The 23,716-nt window shown below is 43.1% G+C and overlaps 1 protein-coding gene across 2 annotated transcripts in view; it reads left to right on the forward strand.

Moving 5' to 3' along the window:
- The window catches only part of COL14A1 (collagen type XIV alpha 1 chain), a 216,362-nt gene extending 196,272 nt beyond the window's left edge, over window positions 1-20,090 (forward strand). The window contains exons 46-48 of one of the 2 annotated variants that reach the window (XM_032316061.1): window positions 16,286-16,363; window positions 17,882-18,037; window positions 19,666-20,090. In XM_032316061.1, coding sequence (XP_032171952.1) covers window positions 16,286-16,363; window positions 17,882-18,037; window positions 19,666-19,745 — 314 coding nt within the window. In that variant the 3' untranslated portion in view covers window positions 19,746-20,090. Of the gene's footprint in view, window positions 1-16,285; window positions 16,364-17,881; window positions 18,038-18,833; window positions 19,413-19,665 lie in introns of those variants that run through there. The other variant, XM_032316062.1, reaches the window with a different exon arrangement.
- The last annotated feature ends 3,626 nt before the right edge of the window (window positions 20,091-23,716 follow it).

Genomic DNA, 23,716 nt, shown 5'->3' on the forward strand with positions numbered 1-23,716 from the left:
AGCCAAAGAATATGCATTTTGGGGGAACAGAAAAGGAATTCCAAATATTTCCCCCATCAGCAACGTGACATAAAGACTGTTCTCGACTTTCGTTCTCACCCAGCAGAAGACTGCATTCTGCCTACATCTGACTAGCTACCTCCTTCTCATTAACCTTTGTCTCCTTTAACTTAAAGTTTTTTTTTTTTAGATTTTATTCATTTATTTGACAGAGATCACAAGTAGGCAGAGAGGCAGGCAGAGAGAGAGGAGGAAGCAGGCTCCCTGCTGAGCAGAGAGCCCCATGCAAGGCTCCATCCCAGGACCCTGGGATCATGACCTGAGCCGAAGGCAGAGGCTTAACCCATTGAGCCACCCAGGTGCCTCTTCAAATGTCTTTCATAAGTTTGTGGGGAACGACTGTTTTGCCATGTCTCACATAGATCGCGATATTACAGAATCCTTAGAATGTAAGGAACTGAAGGACTCCTGCGGTTCACATTGTTCATCTAAGGCTTGAACTCCAACTTGGACTTGTCTGATTATTACCAACCAGAAGTAAAGAGGTTCCATCTGCACAAGTATAAGCAAGAGGTTATGCAGCCCAATTTCTCACCTGCTTTTTCTTGCCACTTATACCACGTGGCTCATGCACAGCAAAGACAAGCTCTTCTTCCATGGGCTACAGTTGCCTGTCCCCACAAAATGCGGCATTGCCTTCAGGTAATGGCTCTATATCCTGGCTTCCAAAGTTCACAAAAGCTATAGCATTCCTCTTTGGTACCCTGACCTGACTGGAACAACTGAGTCCTGACGTTTCCGACCTGAACTCACTCTGCAATCACAGCCTTGTGTGATTCTAGCTAGACCCCAGAAGACAACTCTGTTTCTAATTCTGATCTTTGTATAATTATTCCTGGATGATGACTCTCCTCTTTTCTTATTCCATTCATTGAAATGTTCATATTTCACATTGGTGTCTTGAACCATATATTATTAACCCAGTCAAAAATCAGTTGGTTGGGGTGCCTGGGTGACTCAGTGGGTTAAAGCCTCTGCCTTCGGTTCAAGTCATGATCCCAGGATCCTCGGATCAAGCCCTACATCAGGCTCTCTGCTCAGCAGGGAGTCTGCTTCCTCCTCTCTTTCTCTGCCTGCTTCTCTGCCTACTTGTGATCTCTTTCTGTCAAATAAATGAACAAAATCTTTAAAAAAAAAAAATCAGGTGGCGCCTGGGTGGCTCAGTGGGTTAAAGCCTCTGCCTTCAGCTCAGGTCATGATCCCAGGGTTCTGGGATTGAGCCCCACCTCGGGCTCTCTGCTTACCAGGGAGCCTGCTTTCTCTTCTCTCTCTGCCTGCCTGCCTCTCTGCCTACTTGTGATCTCTGTCTGTCAAATAAATAAGTAAAATCTTTAAAAAAAAAAAAATCAGTTGGTTGGTCTATAGATGGCCAAACTGAATTTCTTTATTTACTTGAAAAGAACTGGGACAGTTTCCTGATTTCAGCGTTTCTGCAACTCCTTCAGTTTCCATCATTCTCCAAAAAATATTGGATCACAGGAGCCATCCAACTGAAGATTTTCCTGATCAGATTATACATCCATAATTTACTGGAATTTATATCTGATTTATTTTATACAATAAATCAGTAAATATTTATTGAATGCAAGGTTCACATAAGTCTCTTGGGTTGACAGGATGTGAGATAGTACTATTTATTTATGGCTTTCACTTATTAGGCACTAAATGTATCTGCCAATATTGTGTCCAGTCCTATATACACACTCTCTCCTTTGGATAAAATAGAAGACATGGTTTGGATAAGGAAGGAATGTGGAACATTACTAAATGTGCACATTGGGAGAGTGAACGCGAAGTGAGCTGTGTGGAAAGTAAATGCTGTCAGAGGTCAGTATTAGCTCCATTTTTTATTATTTTTTCTAATTTTTTAAAAGATTTTATTTATTTATTTGTCAGAAAGAGAGAGACAGAGTACAAGTAGGGGAGTAGGGGAGGGAAAAGCAGGCTCCCCACTGAGCAGGGAGCCTGATACACAGGGTTCTATCCCAGGACCCTGGGATCATGATCTGAGCTGAAGGCAGATGCTTAACCCACTGAGCCACCCAGGAATCCCTAGCTTCATTTTTTTTTTTAGGTTTTTATTTATTTATTTATTTGAGAGAAAGAGAGAGAGCATGGGTGAGCATAGGAGGAGGGACAGAGGCAGAGGGAGAGAGAATCTCAAGCAGACTCCCCACTGAGAGCAGAGCCCTATGTGGGACTCGATCCCAGGACTACAAGATCATGACCTGAGCAGAAACCAAGAGTCAGATGCTCAAATGACAGAGCCACCCAGGGGACTCTATCTCTATTTTTAAGTGAGGAAACTGAGGCTCAGTTAGTTTTTCAGTTCACCCCACTGGACCATAAGGGACCAAAATTCAAGTCCACATCTGCGTGATTCCAGAATAGCTGTGCTTGTCCCCTCTGTCTGTTGCCACCTTGGAATCCATAGTGTAGTGGGGAACTGCCATAGAAAAGGCCAGAACTGTGCAGGGTCTCGTGGACCCCATTTCCTTGTGGCTCCTACTAACCACAATTCACGGCTCAGTTCACACAAACAAGTCAACGGCTGAACTGACCAGAATATCACAGTGGGACGTGGTTGTACTATTAGCAAGCTCCCTGCACGCTGTGTTCTGGTTTGGGAGAGGCTTGGGACATCCTTGACCTGGCCAATGACCAACTTTGAGGTGATTTGTTGGATAAATATGAAGGTGGTAAAAATATTTTCCATGATTATACATTTTGGCACTTGAAGGTTTTTCTAGAATTTTAGCATGTGCCCAGGCTGTAGAAGAGTCCCAAGTAAGGGAACTACCTGGAGGGAAGCTGGCCATGGACCTAGCAGCTTGGGGTGCACCCACAGAATTCTACTTATATTATAACATCTAACAATAGGGGAAATAGAGGAGAAACATGGAATAAGGCAATTCAATCTTGTTTTCCTTGTGATATTTCAGAAGAGAAACTGATTTAACTTCACTGTTTGCAGTGCTGCTTACTTGAGAGGCAGGCTGGGATGTCATTTGGGGCATCAATCTTATAGAAGTCAGGATCTGAACTTGGCCACTTACTAGCTGTGTAATCTTGACTGCTTAATCGTAAAACTTAATCTTTCTGTATTTTCATTCATTCCCCTAACCAGCACTTACTGAGCATCTACTACACATCAGGCATCGTACTGGGTGTTAATGACATAGTGGTAAACAGGACATACATTTCCTATGTTTCCTGTACCTGGCATGGACCCAGATATTAAATGCACTAACAAAAACTAAATGAATCGTTTCCTTTAGTGTGACATTAGTTGTAAGTGCCATGAAAAAAAAACCATGTTGCCATGCAAGTGTAGAAGAAGGGGTTCTGACTTATACTGGCAAGTCAGTGATATTTTAGCTGAGACCTGAAAGTTTAGGAGTTTGGCAGATCAATAAGAGAGTCAGAGGAGAACATTTCAGGCAGAGATAGCAATAACGTATGCAAAGGTCCTGAGGTGCGAGAGGGCTTGAAACTCTAAAGCCATGATTCTCAAAAGTAGTCAACATATTGTCTCCTTTCCCACAGATAAGTTACATCTCTTTTACTGTTCTGAAATGAAATTCACAGATAATACATATAACCTGCCTTCACACAAAATTTAAAAAAACAAACAAACAACTAGACTGCCATCTAGTGTAATGTAAAGAAGTAAAGCTAAAGTAATTTCTACTTCGACTGTTTATTCCAATATGCAAATTCTCAGCATGACTATACTAGAAACATAATGAAGAAGTCAAAATGTGTTTATATATTGAATAATTACTGAGAATGCAACCATTACAAGTTCAGGCTGATGTAGCTGAGCTTTATCAACAGTGGGTCTTTCTGCATTCGTGTCTGTTGTGTTCACAGTAAAAATTGTAAGAGCAAATACATCATCAGCATTATGCAAATAACTAAAATTATCTTCTACTTTTTTCAGACATCTGTTCCTTGATTACTAGATCGCTTGGTTTTCCACTATATTTCTTTTCCTTACTGGGGCTCTCTCCAGAGAAGCCTTATACTACTGACTATCTCCCCCCAACCCACAGACAGTAGTAATGTCTTTATGCATGCTAGTGCCTAGAGAGAGTTGAGTGAAAATGACTGGGAGGTATAATTCCAAGGATTTTCCCAATGGAATGCATTGTTTTCCATACATTCATTAGCACTTTATACCTACTCTGTGGAATCAAATATTTATACCTACTCTGAGGCTTAAAAAAAATAATAACAGCATTGGAATGTCATCTTTAATCACAAGAAGATTTCATGTTTTTGATTAAGAGCTTGATGCAAGGACAGCTGCCCCACTCTGTTTGTTGCCTGGATTAATTTTTTATTGTTCTCTGAGGATATAATCCTTGAATGACTTTATGAAGTTGGAAAATTATTCCCCTTGAGTTTCCCCTGACACAGAAGACCAAATTTCTAAGGAATGAATGTAAAGAAACACAAGATTTAAGGATCAATTCTTGCATCAGTCCTAAGTCCTGTGGTTAATTTGAAGAAGATGGACTTTGTTCCAGGAAATGGGAAAAGGGGGATGTGAGAAGGAAGAGAAGATGCAACACAACTAAGTCCCCCTTCTCACCCCACCAGAGCAAACACAGGTAGAAAAGGAATCAGCCACGTTCCGGCTGCTGGAAGTCAGTGATAACCCCCTTTGGAGACACAGAAATGGCATTTAGAGTCAAGAAGTTGCATATACCCAAAAGCTAACTCTTGAGTCCCTAAGGTTCATTCCCCTTACCTGGGAATCAACAAGGCTGAGAAGACTGGGTCTCAAGTCAATTTGAAGCTGGGAGAGAGAAGTTGGGTTCTTGCATTTGGTATTTCTGTGGTTGAAAAGAGCTGTTGGCACTGAAGATACATTTGGCTGAAAACTTTGGTCACGAATGCAGAATAAAAGCAAAACAGTTGCCAGACAGGAATGCCTAGATGCTAAGCGTCTGTGGAACTTCTCAATGTCTCTTTTATCCTGGTTTATTCCTGGAAAAATTATCTTTATGGGACAGATCAACTTAATTAAAGATAGAGGGTTGGCAGGGCTCTTGTAATAATTGGCTGGTTGAAACTTAAATATTTGCAAGTCTTCCCTGTGATGTTGTATTATCTTTGACATTGGCTTGCACGAGACATAGTCTTTTCATTGCTGTTAAAAATCTGCTGACTTGTTTGTTTCTTTCCTCATTCCCTGCATCTCATCTCCTGAGAGATGAACTCCGGAGAAGTAAAAGTAGCTTTCTCTTTTCTCACCCAGTAGTTAGGTGGTAAAGTCCAATTTGAATGTGCATTGGAAACAAGATTTTCTCTGAACGTTTGATGTATTGTGTTTTCCTAATGTATAGTAGCCCAAACGCATCGAAAAGGAATGTTTTTCCTTTTTCTTTGTTGTATCTTCCATTTTGTAAGGTTTTTTCCCCCCTCTGTTACAAACTGAGGCTTTGCATTCAACATGGCTGCAAAGAGAAGCTCTATGTGTTAATGACTCATTACTCTGCAACGAGTTACCCTACAACTTAGCAACTTAAAACAACAAAACCTATACGACCGTGATTTTCTGGGTCAGGGATTCAGGAGTGGTCTAGCTGGGTGCTTCTGACTCAGGGTCTTCCACGAGGTTGTTTCAAGATGTCAGCAAGGGCTATAGTCCGTTTTGTCTTCTTTTCTTGCCATGAAAGCTAATATAATTGTTTCTATAGCTTAAATTACTTTGAAACCCTTAATTGGGGGGCCTGTGTAGTAGATCTGATCAGATTCTTGCACTGGATTTCAGTCCCTGTCTGGGGTAAAGGGCATCGTGCTAGAAATAACCACTCAAGGTTAATGCCATCTTAGCAAGATATCCTCGTATGGTCCCGGTTCATATTTTCCGCCTGACTTCAAGTATGTACTTTTTGCTCTACCCAAATTGAACCGCTCTGTGCTCTCAGTATTAGTCAGCTTTCGCTGCATAACAAACCACAAACATCTCAGTAGGATACAACGATAAATATTTTTTTTTCCACCACAGATGTATGGAAAACAGGGGCAGTTCTGCTCTGCTGGGGCCCTGGCTAGAAGGGCTAATAGTTTCCTAGAGTATGTAATCCTCGCGGCGGTGGCAGAAACAAATTAGGGCGACCCAAGGTGCCAATTTCAAGCCTCTGTGCCTGTTGTTGCCTCTAACGTCTCATTGGCCAAAGCAGGTCACGTGGCCCTGGCCACGCCCAACTCCACGCCATAAGGAAGTACACGCGGCGCAAAGCAGGAGCAGGCGTCAATCTGGCGCAGAGCGATGAGGCCGGGCGACTGCGCGTTCTTCACGCGTGGCTTTTCCTTTGCTGCTCCCCGCAGTGCGGATGCCCACTGTGCCCTGCTCTTGTCCCAGTGCATGGGTTTCCACCTGCCCTTCCCACGCCCTAGAATCCTCTTTCGTGCTCTGGCTCATTCGCCCTTCGGAGCGCATCTGGCGTCGACCGCAGCAGTTTCTCATTATGCTGTCATTGCTGGTGTCCTGGTTTGTCTTCCCCCCGGACTGTGAGTTCCGTGAATGGGGCTGGGCCTTTCATGTCTGCTTCCCCCAACCCCTGCCCCACCGAGAAGCCTGAACAAGAGCGGGGTCCGTCACCGGTGTGCGCCCAGGTAGAAGGTGCCTTCTTGACTTGCCTTTTAATGATGACTTCACTCTGTGAATCCTGTCTCCGCAGTGAGGCTGCACGTTCCCCGGAGACCAAACGTAATGTGGGTTTTCCCTTTATTTTTCATAATACCTGAAGAGCAATAGTCATTTTGTGAATCATGAGTGATTTATGGTGTTGATTACTCCTTGGCTAGTTTTTTGGCTGCCATTTGTCCTTCACTCTAGAGCCATGAAAAAAAACAGAAGTCCATGTGGCTATAGGACATCAACGCGAAGACATCCTGTTAATAGCCAGTTACTGCCAACTTGACAAGTCAACGTTTTCTTCAAGTCATTATTGTGTAAATTCAGCCAGGAAAACAGGGTGAGATTTTTAAATAGGAAAGATTTTTCGACTGGGTAGGAAATATATATAAAATAGCAAATACGTTGGATAATTCAGTGCTCACATTTTAGTGTGTCTAATTTAGATGTCTGGTCAAAAGATCAAGGGACATCCTGCTTATAATGCCTCTGTGTGTGTGTGTGTGTGTGTGTGTGTGTGTGTTTACAATTTCTATATGTAAATATTGATAGAGGCGTGTGTGTGTGTGTGTTTACAATATCTATATGTAAATATTGATAGAGGCAGACAGAGACAGAAAGACACTTTGTTTTAAATATAGGAATGTACTCAGCCATTTTCTAAATTTCTGGCCTTGAACATAAACAAGTAAAATGGAAATATAACATATACTAATTTAGATGATAAAACTAAAGCTGTTTATATTGGCTATAGTAAACCATTTTCTGTGAATTTTTTTTAACAAGGATTTAAGGCAGTAAGTACAATAAACAAGTATACCAAAATGCATTTGTATAGCTGAGGGAAAAACATACATAGAAAAGATATATTCATTAACTCTTAAAATTTTCATTGGTTCTAGATACAAGATGTATATATCTTAATAGTGCTTTCTTCATGCTCATTATGAAGGACTGCTGGTCCTAATGCCTTTTGTTTTAAACTCTGCAGACACTGACCTCATCCCAAGGCCCTGACACAGCTCTCTTCTTTTCCAAGAGTCAAGAGCATCATATCACTTTTCATTTCCGCAAGGAATGAAAACAAGCCCTAGCTCTAATTTATATATCATTAGCTGGTTGAATATTCATGCCAAACCTGATGTGTTCATTTTTGAAGCCACAGAAATTGGCTCATTTTTCTATTAACTTTCAGTTGTTAATAATTTTCCTAACAGCCCATGCTGGAAATAATATAATAATACTGAAGGAGGATCAGTCAGAACTTGGGAGCTGAAACTGGTCGATGAGCGTTTGGTCTGCTACTCTTATGCCCGTAAGATCATAGCATCAGTGTGCAAAACTGTGGGGACAAAAATCCAGGATTCCTGGTGTCAAATGTAATCCCTGTTCATTTTTGCAACGCACTCGCTGGTGGGACCAACCTGTGGACGGCTACACGGGATTGGTGCGCACTGATGGGATTGCCCCCTTCATTCTCTTTTCTCCCTTCTTCCTCTGTAGCCCCCATGCTGCCCCTTTCACCTTCCTTCTCCCTGCTGCACTTTCTTCCTCGCTCTCACTGCCCGGATATCAGTGTATCTGATTTAGATGTGTGGGGTCGAAAGACCAGAGGGCCTCCGGCCAATATTACCATGTCTCTAACTGATAGAGGAACCTGAAGTCCAAAATATCCTGTTGTCTCGATCTTGATCTGGTAGTGGTTCCTTTGACTACTGGACAGCCCTATTTAATGCTTCAGCATGTTTTCCTTCGGCTTTGCTGGGAGACTAGCTCAGCGTTCATTGGTGGAGTTGAGCTCTGCCGGATTTCTCAGTCCACTTTACTAATTGAATTGTTTTGTAGCACCCAGCAGGGCCAGTTCCATGTTTTAAGGGGTCTGAGGCTTCAGCACCTTGGAGTTCCTCTTTGAGAAAAAGAGGGTGAAGGTACAAACAAAAAATTAGGGGGATGGTATTGGAGGGGTCCTGCGCACACGAGGGGGAAGGGCCGTATCCAGACCCCTTCGTGTGCCCCAACCGGATCTAGACTGGCTTCTTATTTTACTCCCCCACCAGCTGCAGCCAGAGTCTGCCAAACTGCTTGGAGTCCCCCGGGCACGCTCAGTTCTCTTTCATCTGCCGGCCTCTGTACGTGCACTTGCATCTGCCCTTCTTTGCGTGGCCGACGCCCGCTCTCCAAGACTTGGCTTCAAGGGTCAGCTGTATCCGAAAGCCCCCTGTGACTCCCCACGGACGCCTCAGTTCTGTGCTTTCATGTGTTGTAGCTCTTCTCACACTGCGTGATGACTCTCCGTTTGTCCCTTTCCCTGCCACAAGGTGACTCACTACAGGCAGGAGGGGTCCTTCTGGCTCTGATGCTCAGAGCCTGATACTGGGATTGGACCAGGCAGTTTGCTTTCAGTCTGCCCTTCTCCCCCTTTAGCTGTGCGTCGGTGCCTCTCCAGGCTCCCTTCCCCCACTGCTCCTGGATAAATTCAGCCAATGAGAGCCTTTGAAAAGGAGTAGAGGGTTCCAGGGACACCTCAGTGGCTCAATTCTTAAGCATCTGCCTTCAGCTCAGGTCATGAACCCAAGGTCTTCATATCAAGCCCCATGGTTGTCATGTTCCTTTTCAGCGGGAAGCCTCTTCTCCCTCTCCCATTCGTCCTGCTTGTGTTCCCTCTGTCACTGCCTCTCTCTGTCAAATAAATAAATAAAATCTTAAAAGAAAAAAAAAGGAGGATTACAGGGTTCAAACAGGGTAGAAGTCAAGATATTTCTCCTCTCATCCTACACCTGGCTCCGCTGCAATTCTGGTTGTGGTGACAACTCTTACACGGCTCCTGCTTCAACTGGAAATCTCTCCCTCTGCTTCTAGATCCTACCAGAAGTTTCTAGGCTCTGGGTTCCAGTCCCACCATTTCTTCCCATTGCCCCCATACTCTTAAAGATGAGAGTGACTTCTTGCTCTTGCTGTTTTATAAGTTGCCTCATCATTTTTAATTGGCTTCTCAGTCCTCCATCACCCATGTAAACAAACCATGTAAACAAGTCCCTGGATTAACTACTCTTTGCCTGAACTATGTAGAGTGCTTTTTCTTTTCCTGAGGCCTGAATTACCCTGTCAAAGTGGATGGATCCTTATTTTATTAAAAAGGCAACAAGAAGAAAATCTCTTGGCCATGGTTTGCAAAATCTGTTTACATTAAAAACAATCATGTATAATCGCTTCTTGGCCTTTTGGCCAAGGTCAAGTGTGAAAACAATCATGTATTTTCCAATCTTTGCCCCCTTAGCCGAGACCTTAGCCAAAACATGGAGTCCCATGGGCTGGTACTAATGCTACAGGCCGAAAATGTAGAAAATAGCAGATTCTGGAAGTTGCATGAAGTATTTAGTGAATTATGTCCAATGAATCTGCCACCTTGTGCCTAGGTACCTATCTAGTACATTGCTTCCAGTAGGCGTTCAGACATATTCTGAATAGAAAGCAGACTGTGCTTGCCATTCATTGTCCACATTTCCTAGGTAACAGACGATATAACAACATAGCCGAAGCCCTGTCTCACTGTTTCTGGGACTTCTTGGTGCAGTGACAATGAAAGCATTGCCCAGCCTTTGCGTATCTGCCTGGGCATAAATCCTGGGAGTTGCTCGAAATGTCTGGGCTGAGAGACTAACTGAGCTCAATGGAGCAGCACGAGGCCCCAGTGTGGAAGGCTTGGTGTGGTCAGAGGGCAGAGAAATGAGTAAAATGTCTCTATTCAGAGACCAGCAGGCCAAAGGAAAGAGGAAATGGACAACCGAGAGCCAGATCCTGGGCATGTAGTCAGCAGGAGCCGGAGAGGGCCGCTCAGCGTCAACCCTGAATCTTGCTCAGAGTAGAAGGCAAGAATGCCAACTGAGGGAAGTAAGCTGAGAAAATGTGATAACCACGGGACTGATTGCTGAGCCTGGGGCCAGAGCAGATGTGCAGACTGACCCAGCGCGCAGCTCAGGAAGCTTCGACTGCAAAGAACAAGACAAGTCTCCTGCCCACTTGGACTGAAAAGGCAGGGAGTACAGTGATTCAGCGTCTGGGCTTCGGCACCAAGCTGTCTGGGATCAAATCGTGGCTCGTGCTCCTTCCTAGGTGAGGGCAGGGATCACAGCCTCCTTCGGGGTTAATAGTAGTGCCCGCCCCCTTTGTTCTTAAGAAGCCAAAATGAGCTCCTGCATCCCAAGCCTCTAGCTTTTGGAATCGACTGCGGTCATTTTTAGACTTAGCTGATAAACTCACTGGCCACATTCTTGGTTTGTCAAAGTCTGCAATAGAACTTGGGATTTCATTCATTCATTCATCGGCTTGACGCGTATTTCTTGAGTGCCTTAGTATATGCCTGGAACTGGGAATGTAACGAAGAGCTAGAGTGAACACGTCTCTGCCTTTGTATACCAGTAAAAGAAAATATTGGAGGGTCAGTGTTAGGTTTGTGGTAAGGGAGAACCAGGGAGCCCTGAAATGGTTTCTAACGAGACTCTTAAAAAAAGAATGAATATGACAGAGGTACCTCTCTGTTGGGGGATGTTGATGAAGCAGGTGTAAGGGCAGAAGGTACATGGGAAATCTCTGTACTTTCCACTCAATATTGCTGAGAACCTTGCAAAAAAATAGATTTATTGAAATATTTTTAAAAGAAAGAACAGATGAATGGATGGATAATAATAATCTCTCTGATTATCCTAAATATTTTTGATAACTCAAAAAAAACTGAAGTTATTTAAATCTTATCTAAAATCATATTTTTGAAAAGTTAGAGCTTCATTTATATCAGCTATGCTTAGTTTTTAGAAATGGCAGAAATTTAATTGTGATCGGTTATATTCATCGCTAAGAAACGCTAGCACTGAAACTGCCACACAAGGAACTTGTTAGAAAAAGCAGTGTTCCCACAAGGCAGGCATGTGAAAGTAAAAGCAAAGCTCCGGGGTAAAGAATTTTGTTTGTTAATCCTTCAAAGGTCAGGCTTGCTTTTAACAGTCAGCTGCATGTTGGTGTAAACATGCAGTCATTCGGTTAGGTTTCTAGAACTTACTGGGCCACCTACCATGTGTGAGGTTTGGCTTGGATCTGACACTAACAGTAAAGAAGACATGATCCTTGCCATCAGCAGGCTCGTGGTCTTAGGCTAGGCGAACATGAGGACAAGCAAGGCAATGGGTAGGTTCCAGAGGAGGCACGGACAATATGGAATCAGAGAACTCATTCATTCCTTCAGTGAGTAAATAAGTAAGTATCTGTAGGCTTCATAGTATGTGGAAGACACTCTCAGCGTGTCAGGGATACAGCCATGAAGCAGATCAATAATCCCAGTCCTCTTGAATCCTGTATGCTTCTGCTTATTATGGTTGCAAGAAGCACTGGGCTGGGTCTTGAAGACTGAGAGGTATTTATGGAGACATCCAATGTGAAATGGGTGTTCCAGAAGGAGGGGCATCCTGTGCACTCAGGAGTCCCAGTGCCTTTGTGGAGAGAACGTTGGCACTTGGCCCTGGGGACTTCAGCTCAACACCGAAGGGCTCCACCTTCAGCCCTCACGAAGAGATTGATGAGAGAAGCCCTTATTATGGGTGATGATGGCATATTTTCTATGAAGAAGGACTATGCCCAGATCTATTCATCGCCTGCCAACATCTCACAGATGGGTGGACATTTTGGGACATCTTATTTCTTTCCTTTTAACCATGGCTTACAGGCTTCTCAAAAATATATGCAGATCTATTTTTAGAGAGGTGAGGTCTCTAAGCCTGGCCTTTCATCTCAGCCCTCATCTTAGGTCCTTAATTATTGATTTTTAACATGATTTTTTCATTCTAAGAAAAAAGATTTACAACCAAACTCAGGTGTCATGGACACAAAGTTTCCTTTGGCTCGGAACCTAAGTGAATACATGGACAGATATTAATCTATTAGCCCACCAGTAGTTGGAACGGATCTTCATTTCAAGGATACTGAAATCTAAAATTCCTCATTAGTGGCTAAAATTAACAAGTCAGGAAATGACATGCTGGCGAGGATGCGGAGAAAGGGGAACCCTCCTACACTGTTGGTGGGAATGCAAGCTGGTGCAACCACTCTGGAAAATAGCATGGAAGTTCCTCAAAATATTGAAAATAGAACTACCCTATGACCCAGCAATTGCACTTTTGGGTTTTTACCCTAAAGATACAAATGTAGTGATTCGAAGGGGCACGTGCACCCAAATGTTTATAGCAGCAATGTCCACAATAGCCAAACTATGGAAAGAACCTAGATGTCCATCAACAGATGAATGGATAAAGAAGATGTGGTAAATATACTCAGTGGATTGCTATGCAGCCATCAAAAGAAATGAAATCTTGTCATTTGCGACGATGTGGATGGAACTAGAGGGTATCATGCTTAGCAAAATAAGTCAATCGGAGAAAGACAAATATCATATGATCTCCTGATATGAGGAAGTGGAGATGCAACATGGGGGGTTTGGGGGGGTAGGAAAAGAATAAATGAAACAAGATGGGATTGGGAGGGAGACAAACCATAAGTGACTCTTAATCTCACAAAACAAACTGAGGGTTGCTGGGGGGAGGGAGGTTGTGAGAGAGGGGTGGGGTTATGGACATTGGGGAGGGTATGTACTATGGTGAGTGCTGTGAAGTGTGTAAACCTGGCGATTCACAGACCTGTACCCCTGGGGATAAAATTCATTATATGATTTTTTTTTTTAAATTCCCTATTAGTATAATTATATCCTTAGAATTTTCTCGAGACATTTTGAGGGCTGGAATATTTTTGTGAGACTCATACTCTCTTACCTTGATTTGTAGTACAGGTAATATCAAATGCCACTCATTTTTCTCTACATAACTAGAAAATTGAAACAACCAGAATCCCCACTGCCCAATCTCCCCCATCTTTTGCTTTCTCAATGAAGAAACAATGGATAAGTCAAGAAACTCTTTTTTTTTTTTAATATTTATTTATTTGACAGAGAGAGGGATCACAAGTAGGCAGAGAGGCAGGCAGAGAGAGGGGGAAAGCAGGCTCTCCACTGAGTGGGGAGCCTGATGTGGGACTCGATCCCAGGACCCTGAGATCATTACCTGAGCCGAAGGCAGAGGCTTAACCCACTGAGTCACCCAGGCACCCTAAATCAAGAAACTCTCACCAGAGAGCTATTCCTAAGAACACTTTCCTGCATGTCCTCCAGCCTCATGGACAGCATCTCCTACTTTGGAGAATCATCCAGAAGCCATGTTGTGAATGTTGATCCTTGAGTATCGTAAGGTCATGGGAGGCCTCTGAGTCACCACATGCTTAATCACGAGCAGGCTGCCATTAGTCATCTGTGTATTTCATTGTGTTCTAACTCTAAAAATTAGTGGTTCCCTGTGGGGAAAGTGATTCTCATTCAAACAGAAGAAGAGGCTAAGTATGGTGAAGTACATTGGCAACTGAGAGGACACCTACTGGCTGAAAAGTGCTTATTCCAATTAGCCACTAAACTAAGAGCTAAACTGGTAGCTAATTGGGTAATAGCCAGTAGATGTACCCAGGGTGCTTTTCTGTCTGAACAACTTGGTGAACAGTTGAGTATTACACGTTGATTGGTCTGGGTATGTTGGGTGCTTTTTAAACTCAGATGAAATTGTATTTTTATTCTTGAGAAATTACTGTCTTCCTTCTGGGTTCCTAAGACAAGAGTCAGACCCAAAACAATAGGAGGCCAAGTGCTTGGTGCCCGGCTCTCTCCCTAAAATACAGGTCTCTTGTGAGCTCAGAAAATACCACCGAGGCCACACAATAGGCGTGTGTGTGTGGGAGGTCTAGCAGGGAGTGGAGAAGCACTGAGGACCGCTAACAAAGAAGAAGGACTTTTTAATTTTTTTTAAGATTTTATTTATTTGGGCTCCTGGGTGGCTCAGTGGGTTGAGCCGCTGCCTTCGGCTCAGGTCATGATCTCAGGGTCCTGGGATCGAGTCCCACATCGGGCTCTCTGCTCAGCAGGGAGCCTGCTTCCTCCTCTCTCTCTCTGCCTGCCTCTCCGACTACTTGTGATTTCTCTCTGTCAAATAAATAAATAAAATCTTTAAAAAAAAAAAAGATTTTATTTATTTATTTGACACAGAGAGAGAGGTCACAAACAGGCAGAGAGACAGGCAGAGAAAGAAGAGGAAGTAGGCTCCCCACTGAGCAGAGAGCCCGATGTGGGGCTCTATCCCAGGACCCTGAGATCACGACCCGAGCCAAAGGCAGAGGCTCAACCCGCTGAGCCACCCAGGTGCCCCAGGAGGACTTTTTGAAAGGGACCACATAGACCTTGACCCCAGAAGGTGGACCCAAGGAACACAGCGGACCCCAGCGTTCATATCAACAGACAGTCGTTCTATGTGCCATGTAGCAAAAAGGACCAGTTGCTCACCAGTCTTTTTTAATTTTATTTTTCCAACTATTCCCCAAGCCCATATTACATGAACGCCTAGCTTTCTGGAAGTTATAAACCAAGACGTGAAAAGTGTCCTTGTTTGTTGTGTCTCTTCGTTTGTCTGGCGTGAATACACACCGCCTCTAGAAAGAGAGAGAAGTTACTTGTAATTTTAAACATTTTAAATCCCTGGTGGAGGGGGTGCCTTCTCAAATTGGTTATTGTCATTTATTTATGTTTCCTTCCAGGCTTTGCCAATTCACACATAATTCCTTTGTGAGTCTAATCACATGCAGATGCAATGCCATTCTGCTACTTCAAAGCATTGTTGTACATGAAAAACAGACACCAGAGACCTTCTGTGTTGTGAGCCTGGGTAACCCCCCCACCCCCACCTCGGCTGATGCAACTCTCTCTGGGACGGGTGGGCCACAGTAGAGCGTGTTCTCACCTGTCCCGCAGTCTTGTGATAGCTGTTTGGATGATGAGGTGTCAGAGTGTATGTTTCCTTGTTATTTTGTGGGGCTTTTTTTGCCCGTGAAAACGTATAGTTTGTTAATAGCACTGTAAATGATTTGGAAGAAGGAGTCTGCTCAGTGGAAAAGAAGCACAAATAGGTTTAGATTTTTATGGGGCTGAATCAGCCAAATCAAACACAGGCTTTCCCGAAGCTTCCAAGTTTTTAATGGAAACTCACGCTCTTCAGAACTTTGCTGCCTAATTATAATTCATGCCTTTTGCAGATACATTACAGGGTGGACCAAAAGGAAAATGTTAGCCACATTCACTTGTGATTTCTATTGTGTGACCATGGAGCGCCAACTGCATACGTCCAATGGCCTGGTGCGTGTAAAGACACGGCCAGATCCTGGCGGGCCAGACCCCTTCAGTAGGAAGGTGGATAGACTTACAGTATCGCAAATACAAACAGCGTGTTCGGCTACAGATCTAGCCTTCCTTATGTGGTCGTACATAATTCACAGTGTCAGAATTTAATTTAAAAGTCCCCTGAGAACCGTAACCCCAAACCAACTCCTATCATTATCGTTACCAGAGAGGTCTTTTTTTGAAAGATTTTGCCTAGATTTTCTTTTAAAGACTTTCTTTTTTTTCTTTCTTTCTTTCTTTTTTTTTTTTTTTTTTAACAGGTCTAACTGGCATCAAGGGAGAAAAAGGAAATCCAGGCATAGGATCCCAAGGTCCAAGAGGTCCCCCCGGACCAGCAGGTAAATCTTCCTACCTAACAGGAAACTGCAAGATGAAAATCCTAACGTTTTATATTCACATGCATCACCGATGAGAAAAATGGCCTCGTTACATCTCATATCTGATGGAAATGGCTGTTTTTCTTATTCATTTTATTGGAAGGCCAATTGTTAAGTGACAATCCTCCCAGTACAGAAGCCTCAAAGGCTTCTAGCATATTCTGGGACCCTATTGGCTTCATGAGTTAGGCCATGCTAGGTTATGCTGTAGTAACAAATCAATCCCAAACACTTAGTAGATTGACACGATAAGGGTTTATTTTATAGTCCCCCGAAGTTTGATTTGGGTAAGGTGGCTTTTCCCCATGTTAGAACAAAAGGCTTCCAGGAAAAAGATAAAAGAGGCACATTGGTCTTCACCTTCCTCAATGGACAATGACCTACATCACAGTGAGGCCTATTTCACTGGCTGGGACCAGCCACTCTGTCTCCGTTGAACCACATGGGAGGCTTCAAATACAGAGGAACATGTGGATGTATGAGAAACACTCAGAGTTTCTGCCACCATGGCCGTCTTACTGGATGAGTTTCATGTCAGTTTTGAGTTTTGTGTATATTACTGTGTGCTTTTACAATGATCTCTGGGTTATCATCCTCGTTATTAGAATGGTAAGTTTCCAGTCCTGTTGGACATTTTTAATCTGGTTTTAGCCACATCAAATTGAATACTTTATCAATTTTTTTCTTTCCATCCTAATAATGATTTTGGAAAGTACTTTTCCTAGGAGGGATTCCTAATGGAAAAGAGTCACTTTGAGCATAAGTGCTCCTATCATTAGAGCTGGTGTGAGGGGCTGATCTAGCATCATGTGTTACGCAGAAAGGATGGTTGGTGAGCGTAGACTGAATGGGACTGAACCTACGTAGAGCTGCAGTGCTTTTCAAATATAAGGTGGCACTCGTTCCTCATTTTCAGTAGAACTAGAGTTGAAGAGTTCATCTCCACTAAAGTTGAAGAATCTCATTTTTTATTGAAGAATGCCTTTTCAAACACTATTGTAATCTAGGCCTAAAAGTAAGCGTTAAAACACCCAGCCTGATAGACTTTCTAAAATCACAAAAATTTCAATCTCCTCTTTTCACTCAATCTAAGTGCTCTGTTGGTATAAGGTAGCCTAAAGAAATTTTGGTTCAGTATTTTAGGTCTGATTTCAGACTTTGCCTTTTTCTCCTGCGGGATAATTTCTTTCCCACTCAGGCTAATGTAATTCAATTACCTGAGGCCAGAAAGCAGGACAGATTATGAGGCTGAGACTGAGTGTGTTTGTGTGTGCATTGGAGTGTTCATACACGCGTGGGTGTGCTTGTCCAGCAAATCCAATTGAGAAGTAAAAACTCAATGCGCAGAGAGAGCCATCTTATCCTAAATGTCAGGATATGTGAGGTGGCTTCTCTTAAGGGTTCGTTTCCTTCTTGGTAGTCTCAAAACTATCTATGATGGTCAAAGACCAACTGTTTTCCTTTGTGGGTGCTTCTTAGGACCTTCAGGGGAGAGTCGGCCAGGAAGCCCTGGGCCCCCTGGCTCTCCTGGACCCAGGGGTCCACCTGGTCACTTGGGGGTGCCAGGACCACAGGGTCCTTCTGGCCAGCCTGGATACTGCGACCCTTCTTCGTGTTCTGCCTATGGTGTAGGAGGTAAGTGCCAGCCCCTCATGGGCTTTGAGCAATGTTTCGCTATGATTAGAACTATAATGATGAGAGTGCAATGAACAGTAGACCAGTTCTAGGAGGGAAGCCAAACTTGAATGCTTCACTACCTTAAATTATCCAGAGACATCTTCTATAAAGTGCACGTTACTATCGAGGCTATCCCTGCAAAAAACTTAAGAGGAAAGTGAAAATAACAACACAATTAAATCTTCCTTGTTTACAAATGGCTGTCCACACTAACTTGGCCTCCGACCTCATATTTGGTCATTGGGGGACATATTAGAACTTTCTGCGTTACTGCTGTGGTGTGGTTCTATTTCACTCATGCTTTGGAAAAGCCTCAAACCTGGGACTTCTCCCTAATGTGGAGGGCCCCTCAGATTCTTTTGGGTGACATTCTGCCCACCACATACCCACCATTTTCGGTGACCAAAGGTAATGTTAAGAAGAAACAAGAGTGACCATGCCTGTCCCTGCCGCATTACTAACTCCTGGCCTGAGATTGTGAAAGATAATGCTTCCTAAAAACATCTGCAGCCTGCATGTCAGCGAGTTGTGCAATAGGACATTTTCTGACATAGTCACTCTTGGAAGCATCAAGAGAGATGTTCAGAGACCGCTTTGGGGCAATAAACTTCTTAGTCAAAGAATTTAAGTGTTCTGCGTTAGGAGAAATTTAACCTTATTTTCCAGAGGAACTGGTCAAGAGTTTTGCTGATGTATTTTTCTCTGTTCATCTCTTCCCTCCCTGTTCTCTCAAATCTCCCTGTCCCTTATTAAGATCTGATCCCTTACAATGATTACCAGCACTGAGGTGGAGCTCTTCCACTCTGACTCCATGGGCCTGGGCAATTGGCTTCGGATCCAGAACTGTCCTGTTGACCACCACCACCCCCCAGCCCCTGCCCCTAACCATGGGCACTCTGCTTCCCTGCCTCACCTGCTTCCCTCCCTGCTCACTGTCACGTCTCTTGCCCTCCCTGTTCCCGACACATACACTGATAATACTGGAACTTAACCAGATCACAAGTGTCCGTCGTGATAGGAACTGACAGCTCTGTATCCTTCTGGATCTTTCTGGATGTCGGTCTATGACTGTGTACCAAGAATTTATCCCCAACTTTTCTGTGTGTAATAACTGTTTAAATGTGCCTTCTCCTCTTTCCTGTCCCCACACAAGATTGACGGGCACGTTCCTCCCCACCACCCTCCTCTCCCTCCCCCTCTAATGTCCTCCCTTCCCAACTGTCCCCTTGGTGATGGGTTTCTAACACGAGATCAGTTTTAAAATTTATTTTTCTGTTATAATTCTGCTGAGATTCAGGGTTCCTTTTGTAAATAAAACACATACTATATTTAAGCAGTTGGCCGTGATTCTAGTTTTCTAACCATTGCTGTAACCGGTCTGCCCCTTCCTTTGCTAACCATCTGAAACCTCACGGGGAAGGCACAAGTGGCATGGTGGGTAATGGGAGCTAGTGCTTTCCACCTAAGCAGGCTTTCTCTCTCATTTATTGACCAAATCTGTGTCTCTTATGGACCCATGTGAGGGGAGAATATCAATTTATGGTTCCTGGGTCCCATCAAGTCCCCACCCCACTTTTCCTCTCTAGCTCCCCATCCTGATCAACCGGAATTCACTCCTGTCCAAGACGAGCTAGAAGCCATGGAACTGTGGGGCTCAGGCATCTGATCGCCCTAGGACAAATTTGGAGACCAACCTCAAGAACTCTTAGAGAAACTTATTCAAGAAGAATGTTGTTATGTGGTTTGTATGCTACCTTTGGGGGCTTGTCTCACCAGCCTAAATTTCCTTGGACATTGTTAATATTGGTATTATTAGCAAAAAAATTATATTTTAAAAAATCCCCTTCATCTATGACACCACAGGATTTATTTCTCCTTGTTATTTTAATGGCATGCCAGATTATTTGTTTTTCCAGAGAAGAGTGCTCAAAGGAAAATTGGCACAAAAAAAAAAAAAAAAAAGTTGAACTCTGGAATCTTTTCTGTATTAGATGATCTCAAGTCCTAAAATGCATCAAGACAGCTATGATTGTATTCAAAGGAAATGGGGCCCTAGCAGAATAAGAATTTAAAGAGATCCAAAGATTATGCCATTTATCCCTATCTCCTGTGGCCTTTCTGAAAAGAAAAATGGATATTATTGGAGAAACTACCTCTTGATTAACTGATCTATCCAGCTCTGAGATCACTCGGTACCTCGTTTCACTGGTGTCTAAGAATATGTATCAGAATATATAGCCTTTCTGAGTTTGGTGATTTTAAAAATAGATTTAGTATTTTCAGTGGCTTTACATGTAAAATAGTGACTTCCCACCAGTTCTGATGCAAAGAGATCCAATCTTGATGAACAACTCATCCAGCGGTATTCCAAGATTTGCCCTCTTTATCTACATGGATTACTTTGTACATGCAGATACGTTTTTTTTTGCAAACCCATTTCCATTCTCTTTTATAAGCAAATAAAAATTTAAAACAACATTGTGGATTCTTTTTACTGCATTAATGTCACCCTAAACTTCTATAGTCTTAGCTGATTTTCATTTTATTTTATTTATTTATTTATTTTTATTTATTCACTTGAGAGACAGAGACCGAGAGAGCACAAACACAGGGAAAGGCAGAGAGAGAGGGAGAGGGAGACGAGACCCCCCCCCCGCTGAGCTGGAGGCCTGACATGAGGCTCCATCCCAGGACCTGGAGATCATCACCTGAATCAGAGGCAGACACTTAACCATGTGAGCCATCCAAGCACCCCAGTCTTAGCTGAGCTTTAACCAGAAAAACAACAATTGGCTTCCTTTAGATGGGTATTCAAATTTTCATTCATTCATTCATTCATTCATTCAATCATTCCTTCTGAGTGTAGTAAGAAGTGTAACAGAAGAAGCGGTTGATTTGGGCCAAAGAAAGTGGTAGGTTTTTTTTTTTTTAAGATTTTATTTTATTTATTTGAGAGAGAGAGAGAGAGAAAGAGGGGAGGGACAAAGGGAGAGGGAGAAGTAGACTCCCCACTGAGCGGGGAGTCCAAAGTGGGACTCGATCTCAGGACCCCAGGATCATGACTGCAGCCGAAGGCAGTATCTTTACCGACTGAGCCACCCAGGCACCCCAAGACTGGTAGAATTTTATGACTCCTATATAACCCACAAGAAAATGCAAGACTGGTGCTAAATAAATGTTCTCCAATAACTTACCAACAGTTGACTGAAGAGCCATCTTTTTTCTAGTATTAAGAAGAGTCTGAAAAACTCTAGAAAGGAAGAAAGGAAATGAGATTGAACCCAACACACTCTAACACCTGAACTATAATATATTTTTTGCTCACAAAGGAGGAAAAATCTAGACACTTGAGAAAAATTTCAGTTCTATTATTTGCCTGTTGAAAATAAGATGGAAGAGAGTCATAAACTTAGTGTATGCTCCTTTTCCTGGAGCATCTCCCTAGGAACAGATAATTTTAAAGAGTAGAAATGGGGTCACTTATAACCAAAAGTTGGATTCTTCCTGGATCAGTAAGGTCTTCTGACCTTCTTTGGTTTCCTTCACTAAACAGATCTGATTTAAAACCTTTCCAGCCAAAGGATTCAAACAGTCAGTTCTACTTATGTGCCTTTGGGGATTCAGGCAAAGATTTTTTTGGTGCCTTTGCAGGAAATGAAAGAAGACTGTGAGCAGATAACCAACAGCTGTTCCATTTTAGTTATGGCAAATCCTTCCACATGTAGGAAGAAGGACTGATGAGATGGAAAGCTTGCGCAAGGTTGATCAGGATGACTAGAGCCAGAGTCACTTAAGAGAACTCCTCTGTAAAAGACTAGGTTATGTCGTTAGTCACTTCATACCTTTGTGTTCCATTCGTTTGGAATATGTCATCCCTTGGACCCAGTATTTCAGATTTCTCTTGAGTGAAATGTTCAAAATAAAAGGTGTAACTCAGATTCAGGACTTTGGTGGTTACAATAAATTGCCTTGTGAAAAACTGATTTTGAATTGTATTTTTATTGCCTTACCTATTTTGGCAGGAATATGCTTCTATCTTAATTTATAGTTTATCCTCTTTCTGAAAGTAAGAATATATTATCTCACATAAAGAAAAACGTTACTTTTCAGAATTCTCATCACTTCGATTAGAAGCTCTCAATGACTTGAGAAATAGTCCTTTTAGGGTAGTATCTTGTATTCAGGAAAACCTCAGTTGAATTGCAGGACAACACTCCCCCTTTCTTTCCTACCTCCTCTGCCCCCTCCATCCTCTCCTAACTAATCTTGCTGTGTACTAGGAGCTGTTTTTGTTCTCAGGATAAAAACATTAATAAGAGAAATGTGGGCTTGTCCTCAAGGAGCTTCCTTTCTAGTGCTAGAGAAAGATGGGAAATGAGTGAGTGAATCAAGAAGCAAAATGAATCTCAAATTGCGTCGGATAGTAGGAAAGACTCAGGAAAAGTGCTGAGAGCGGAATATGAAGAGATAAGGGCACATCTGCTTCCATCTGGGGGGACAGAGACAGCCTCTGTGAGGGGCTGATGTTTAAGCAGAGACATGAAGCTAAGAAAAGGCTTGGGAGGAGAGTCCCAAGCCAAGATCTCATCACATACAAAGGCCCTTTATCAGAAAGGTGCTTTCAAGTTCAATGAGCTAAAAGGGTAATGTGACAGGAGAGTGAACAAGATAAGGCTGACACCAGAGTAATGAGGGCAACGGGCCAGTTAGTGATTTAGATTTGAGGCCTTAACTAACTTAAAACATACACCTGAGGGGCGCCTGGGTGGCTCAGTGGGTTAAGCCGCTGCCTTCGGCTCAGGTCATGATCTCAGGGTCCTGGGATCCCACGTTGGGCTCTCTGCTCAACAGGGAGCCTTGCTTCTCTCTCTCTCTCTCTCTCTCTCTCTCTCTCTCTCTCTCTGCCTGCCTCTCCATCTACTTGCGATTTCTCTCTGTCAAATAAATAAAATCTTAAAATATATATATATATATATACCTGATTACGTCAGTCGTCTGCTGAACCCATGTTTCTCATGGAACTTCAAATCTCAATCACTAACTGGCACACTGCCTACCTTGGCCTAAGGCTTGGAGACTTTGGTCTCCAGCCTTATCTTGTCTCAGACAGAAACAGTGAGGAACAAGGATGAGCCAGGACATGGAGGACGGTTTCCCTGCTCTCTTTGGTAACCGAGAAATAGATGCATATTGTGTTAAGCTCTTGAGACATTAGGACCTAGAAGAGCCATGTTGCTGAACTTCTCTTCTGAAGCTTCCATTGAGCAGTTACTCTAGGCTGGGCCTACTCCAAGGGCTTTAAAGTCGAACCAGTGAGGTTGGGTTCTACTCTGCTGCGGTAACAACAATTTCTTTGCTACTTCCATATCAACATGTACCTCCATGATTGCCGAAAGAAGAGAAGAGGCGCCATGGAGAATCATCTCCCCCAACTTCCTCCAGAAGTGACACACGTGATTTCCACTCACATTTTATTGGTCTATGTAAATCACATGAACTCAGTGAACTTCATCGGGGTGAAGTATAATTTTCCCACATGCCAGGAAGCAGACAAGAACCAAAAATATTGGTGAGAAGCAATAAAAGCTACTCCTTAGGTCTTAATCATTTGGTCATCACTGCAACCAAAGAGCTAGT

The sequence above is a fragment of the Mustela erminea genome, chromosome 16 (assembly GCF_009829155.1).
Source record: "Mustela erminea isolate mMusErm1 chromosome 16, mMusErm1.Pri, whole genome shotgun sequence".
Classification (NCBI taxonomy): Eukaryota; Metazoa; Chordata; class Mammalia; order Carnivora; family Mustelidae; genus Mustela; species Mustela erminea.